Raw genomic sequence first — 6,332 nt, forward strand, 5'->3', positions numbered from 1 at the left:
CTAAAATCTTATCGGAAGATAAGAAAATATCAAAACGCAAAAAGGACCAAATGTGAATTCCTGTTTCTTTTTGCTAAAAATAAAATGGTTGGTGCATGAGTTTGTTGAAGCCTCACAGCTTGCATTATTCTATTTTAACTCCAGACTCCATTGCATTTGCATTTGCATAGCAACAAGAAGAAGAGAGAAGATGGAGATTGAAGCAAAGAGATGGGGTTTCCGTGGAAAGCAAGAGCTGAACGCAGCATCAGCCTCCACTGTGCGAGGATATCTCAACCAAATAATAGCCCGCATCAACAAAGATAATAGCTCTTCAGTCATTCGTCTTGGTCATGGCGACCCCTCTCATTTTCCAAGCTTCAAGACTACCCCTGCAGCTGAAGATGCCATTGTTGATGCTCTACGTTCGGCTAAGCATAATTGTTATGCGCCTTCTGCTGGTGTTCTTCCGGCAAGGAGGTTAGTTAGATTGAAAACTTTAAAAAGGTGTTATTGAAGTTTGTTTATGAGTGAATGGTCATCGACTTTGTTCGGTTTGAATTCCAACAGGGCAATTGCAGATTACCTCAACCGTGACCTTCCTTGCAAGTTATCACCGGATGATGTTTATCTTACAAGTGGGTGTACTCAAGCAATAGAAGTAGCAATAAATGTTCTTTCCCGTCCTGGTGCCAATATTTTGCTTCCTAGACCGGGCTTCCCATACTATGAATCTTGTTCTGCTTATAATCATCTGGAAGTACGTCATTATGATCTTCTTCCTGAAAAAGGTTGGGAGGTTGATCTTGATGCTGTAGAGAGTATTGCGGATGAGAATACTGTCGCTTTGGTTATTATAAACCCAGGCAACCCTTGTGGAAATGTCTACAGCTATGAACAGTTGCACAAGGTTAAAAAAGCTTTTAGAGTAATTTGTTGACTCTTCCCAAAACAAGATGTTGATTAGCATTTTCTTATTGAATCTTAGGTTGCAGAGACAGCAAGAAAGCTTGGGATTTTGGTTATTTCTGATGAAGCTTACGACAATCTGGCATTTGGAAGCACTCGTTATGTGCCAATGCGAGTATTGGGGTCAACCATGCCTGTTCTCACCCTGGGGTCTATATCAAAGAGATGGATTGTTCCAGGATGGCGCCTGGGGTGGATTGTCACAAGCGATCCTAATGGCATTCTTAAAAAATCTGGGGTTGTCCCTTATTTCTTTTATATTCCTTTGGTTTAAGATATGTGGTGCTATATTTAAAAGTTGGGATCATGTTAAGTTAATGATCTAATTTGGCTCTTATCAGGTAATTGATTCGATCGCAGAATTCCTCAATATCTCTTCTGATCCGGCTACCTTTATCCAGGTTTGGCAATCAAAGATACTTTTGTTAAGACACGCATTTACACTGGAAAATTAGAATTCCTGTCATTTTTTTATGAAACAGGCAGCGACTCCTCAAATCCTGGAGAATACAAAGGAGGACTTTTTCTCAAAGATTATCAGCACCCTGAGGGAATGTGCTGATATATGCTACAATAGAATTGAAGAGATACCTTCCTTAACTTGTCCAAAGAAACCGGAAGGATCAATGTTTGTAATGGTAAGGGAGTTGTTTGATGTTCATAATGTATGCTGAAGAAATTAGAATAGTATTTAAATTAGTAAGCTTTAAACGCAGGTGAAGTTGAACCTATCGATGTTGGAAGACATTAATGATGATATGGATTTCTGCCTCAAGTTAGCTGAAGAAGAATCAGTCATTGTTCTACCAGGTAACGTAATGTAGTTCTACCAGGTAGTGTTCAGGGAGAATCCGTATTGTCTTTTCAGCAATAGATTTGGACCTCAAACAATGGAAGTATGATTAGTCAATTGGTAGTGTTTTTACTAATTAAGACTTTTTATGAGTACGAGTTCAAACCCTACCAAGATCAAAATGATAAAAACATTTTTTTGATGGAACTAGACACTCCTCGGAGTTGGAGAATAAAATCTCAGAGCTAAAATCGAGCATAAATATCCTAAGTAAAATATCTCTATTGTTCGAGATTCGGATCAGTTGCTCAAAAAAGGGCACATCAAAGACTTCTCCCGCTAAGAAGACGGATTCACCCTCAACAGATAGTGTTTTACTGAAAAACAAAGAATTAATGGATGCAGGGATAGCAGTGAGATTGAAGAATTGGCTTCGCATTACTTTTGCTATTGAACCTTCTCTTCTCCAAGAAGGGTTGGGAAGGATAAAAGGCTTTTGCCAAAGGCATGCCAAGAAGCAATAAAATAACGGGAGTAGATTGGTGTTTGTGTTGGATTTCATAACCCAAATAAATTTGCTGGTTACCGATGAATTATTGGCTGGCCTTAAACGATCCCGTCTGTATCTGTTATTTTGCCCATCCAACTGCTTTGTGGTTTATAAAGTTTTAAGATTTTATTTTTAATATTATTATCAAAAGATAAAATTACTTAACGTGTATGTTATATTATTTTAGTAGGTTTTTTATTAGGCAATGTATGGTTTTGGTGATTGTCACGGCAAGATTCACTATTTTGATTAATGATGTTGAGAATTTTTCATCTTTTGAGTCAGAATTTATTGACCTGAGCATTTCAGTCATAAGTTTTATGTATTTTTTTTTATTTTGGCTTAAGCCAACAATGCGCTGATAGCCAGTTTGGCTTAAAGAAATTTGACAGTAATTTAGTCCGGGTATCATCCAAATAATTAGACTCATATTTTTCGTCATTAAATTTGTTCCACCATTTTTTTTTTTTGAAATTTTGAATTAGCAATGTGATTCTCATGTATTTAGTTTGCAAGCATAATTCCAAGATATAATCCAAGAAATACTCAATTTTGAAAAGAAATGAATTGTTTTGTATATGTGTTTTTTGTATGGTTTTGGCTCAAATTTGTCAAAAAATTTAGGTCATATATTTTGAATTTTTTTTAGTAAGATATCAAAAGAAGATGATATGTACCAATTCCACTATTTTTAAAATCAATTTGGAAATTGTAAAGGATAAATAAAGGCACTTGGTTGCCATAAAAAAAAATTAATTTGGGAATTTGTATTGGGTGTCATACTTGAAATATATGAGCCAAGAGTGTCTCATATATTGGTTGTTGATAAGGAAGACATTATATTAGACTGTTTGATAGCCCCAATATGTAAAATATGAGTGATGGTCTATTTTGGTGGTGAATTTTGTTGGAATTTTCTTTTGGAGAGTTTGAGTTTTCACCTAAATCTCTTGGTCTAAGAATTTTAATTAATTGGGTTGTTGAATGGATCTATGTAGTGTTTAAACAAATACTGATTCAATTTGAACCAGTACATTTTCATAATATTGTTGGGTTTTTTTTTTTTGTAAGTTTAATGGCTTAAAATGTCATCCTTTAAGAAGTACTTTGATAACAATGTGTAAAGATTTTTCAGAAAATTCTTCCTCCATAATGAATTTTTTTTCAAACTATTTATTTGTAAAATATTGTAAGGATTTTTGTCTAACAGTATGCGAAGATGTTACTTTTTTTGAAAAAACCTCTTGAAGATATTTTCTTTTGAAATATTTTTGAGAGATTATGGTTTATATAAAACAGTCTCTCTATTTTTTTTGAAATTTTGGTTGCTTCAACAACAATGTGTTTGAGAGGAGTTTTCTTTTTGGATTGGGCTATGACTAATGTCAGTTATAGGGATTGGGAGAGAGATTTGATCCATTTTTTTATTTGAGAATTGATTTCATTTAGGTTTTTGTGCATTTTAGAGGGATGCATCATTTGAGGTTATTGATGAGGATGATCCTTCATTTTCTTCTTGCAAACAAATTTCATAGCATGATTTTGATGATTTGGGGATGTGTTTGTTTTGTAGGAGGATTCTTTTATTTTTCCTTTTCCTTTGTCTTTTTTTTTGTTTTTGTTTTGGGGGCATTTTTGAAGGAATTCTATAGTGAGAAAATTAGGCAAAGAATTATTTTCTCCTTTGGTATATTCAATTTCAAAATCAAATATACACAAAACTACTTGTTATCTTGCAAAAATTTGTTTTGAAGTAATATTTTAAACATCCTTCTATAAAACTTCTTTTACAGATTTGTAATCAATTCGTGAAAGAAATTTTGTATTTAATAAATCACTCTAAATTTTGTAATACACAAAACAATCAATAAAATTTCTTTTTTGATTGTACTATAATTTTTCCGAGCTAGATTTCAGTGTCTAGATGTAAACTAGACTATTTGTTCTTTTCCACTCTTAATTTGCTTTAAGATCCCACTATACCTTATCTTACAAGAATATGTTTTTACTATTTTGGGGGCGGTTGCATCAACTTTATTCTAGTGCCTTAGAGAATTTCCCTTGAGAGTTCTCACTTTCGAGAAATAGGTCGACTTATGCATCTTTGAAGCAAAGAAATCGCCTAAGGCCACACAGTTTGCTAGACTAAAGTTCTAATCTCGTGACACAAGCACGAGGCTTGAGCCCAAAAGCTTAATTTAGTTCAAATAGGTTGATTCTTTCATTTTGCGCATGGTATTAAACCCAGTTTGGTTTTGCTTTTTACATTTTTTATTTTATTTTATTATTTATTATTTTAGTCAAACTAAGTTACTTGATTTCTTCGATCTCTTAACCTTAGAATCAAATCAGATTTTCTTAATATTTTCAGTATGTAGACATTCAATTTTGCCCGGGCCCAGAAATAAGTCCAAAAACAAAAATAATAAACCCAAAAAAAAACGAAGTCCAAATTCAGTCCAGAATTACAAATATAATTTGGCCCGATCGGAATGGCCCATTACTTGAAAAGATTTAAGGTCCATCTACAAGCTTGACTCATATGGAAATATAATCTTCAATGATATGCAATCTTAGATATGATATGCAATCTTAGATATGATACAATCTTAGATATGATATGCAATCTTAGAAGATATGATTTTGTAATCTTAAAGATTTAATTTGTAGATACCTTTTAATCTTAACCGTTGATGTAATTGATATGTACCGTCGGATTTGAGGAGGTTCAACTATAAATAGAGGCCTCTCCCTTCATTGTAAACACACTGGAGTTTTAGGAAATAATAAAAATTTTTGAGAGCTTTCACTCAAATTTCTCTCCCTCTTACGTTCTTATTTTCTACGGTTTGTTCTTATTTTATTCTTTGTTCATCTTCGTTTTTCAACCTTTTTTATTTTGATTTAATCCATGTTTCCCTGATTTTTTTATATATTTTATTTTATTTTTAATAATTTTAGAATCATATCAAACTCTTTCATTTTTTAATATTTTTTAGTATTACTCTTAGTAAGTTATTTTTATTCAAATCATTATTTTAAAAAATATATTTCATTTAATTGTCATATTTTATCCAAAATTTTTTCTAAAATGAGGCAATGTTTTTCAGATTTAGGAATTAGGAAATAGTGCCCTAACATCTTTGAGTTGCGATTTCCGTTTGTCTAAATGCCTAAAGTATCCTACTAAATAGATTTTGTAAATCACGAGATGATTTCGATTCGAAAGTTTAAGAATATCGTGTCCTATCATCTTGGATATGATGTTTGTATTCTTTCGAGCTAAAGAATCTCGATTTTCAACTTAAATAATTCGGTTTTAAAAAGAGATCCTATTTTAAATCCTTTCAAATTTTAACATTAAGATAGAAAACTATTCAATTTGGTACCAATTTTGGGCGTTATGAGGTGCTAATCCTTCCTCAAATGCGAACCGACTCTCAAACCTGTTTTCTTAATTTTCGAGACCAAAACGTTTTATAAGATGATCCAATCACACCTAAAAAGGTTGGTGGTGACTCCCGTTTTCGTTTTTCAAAAGTCGATCCCCATTTTTCAAACATCCCTTTAAAAAAAATGGTTTCGACAGCTTGGCGATTCCACTGGGGACTTAAGAGAGTCAAGCCAAGAAATTGAGTATTTTCGGTCTTAATGTCGGAAGATTGGAAAATTTAAAATTGGATCCTTTTTACATGTGTTTGTTGCATACGTTTGTTACCTTATTGCTGTACATTGCATTTGCATGACTGTTGTGGTCACACCCTTAAGTGGGAGTGAGAAGTTACGCTTTCGTAAGGTTTTCACCTTCGTATGAGCTAGTGGATTGCTTAGGGATCTTTGTACCTATGTCTTCGTGAGATTTTCATCTCCGTATGGCCATAGGGAAATGTGTCCCCCTGAACTGAACTTGGTCTATATGAGCCTATAATGGGTGAAGACCAAGGAATCTGCTGGCTCAAGTACCCTGGCTTTAGAGCTAAAACTCATATAGTGAACTTTAAAGAGTTTAGGAAAGATAGTGATAGCCTTTAGTAAGCTACC

The 6,332-nt window shown here is 33.4% G+C and overlaps 1 protein-coding gene across 1 annotated transcript; it reads left to right on the forward strand.

Moving 5' to 3' along the window:
• Nucleotides 1–2,456, forward strand: LOC108474854 (nicotianamine aminotransferase 1-like). The gene is made up of 7 exons (XM_017776882.2): nt 1–459; nt 550–889; nt 968–1,186; nt 1,290–1,349; nt 1,431–1,586; nt 1,665–1,758; nt 2,147–2,456. The coding sequence occupies exons 1-7, from the start codon at nt 191–193 to the stop codon at nt 2,263–2,265; spliced, it is 1,257 nt and encodes a 418-aa protein (XP_017632371.1). The 5' UTR covers nt 1–190; the 3' UTR covers nt 2,266–2,456.
• The last annotated feature ends 3,876 nt before the right edge of the window (nt 2,457–6,332 follow it).

The sequence above is a fragment of the Gossypium arboreum genome, chromosome 3 (genome assembly GCF_025698485.1).
Source record: "Gossypium arboreum isolate Shixiya-1 chromosome 3, ASM2569848v2, whole genome shotgun sequence".
In the NCBI taxonomy this organism is placed as follows: domain Eukaryota; kingdom Viridiplantae; phylum Streptophyta; class Magnoliopsida; order Malvales; family Malvaceae; genus Gossypium; species Gossypium arboreum.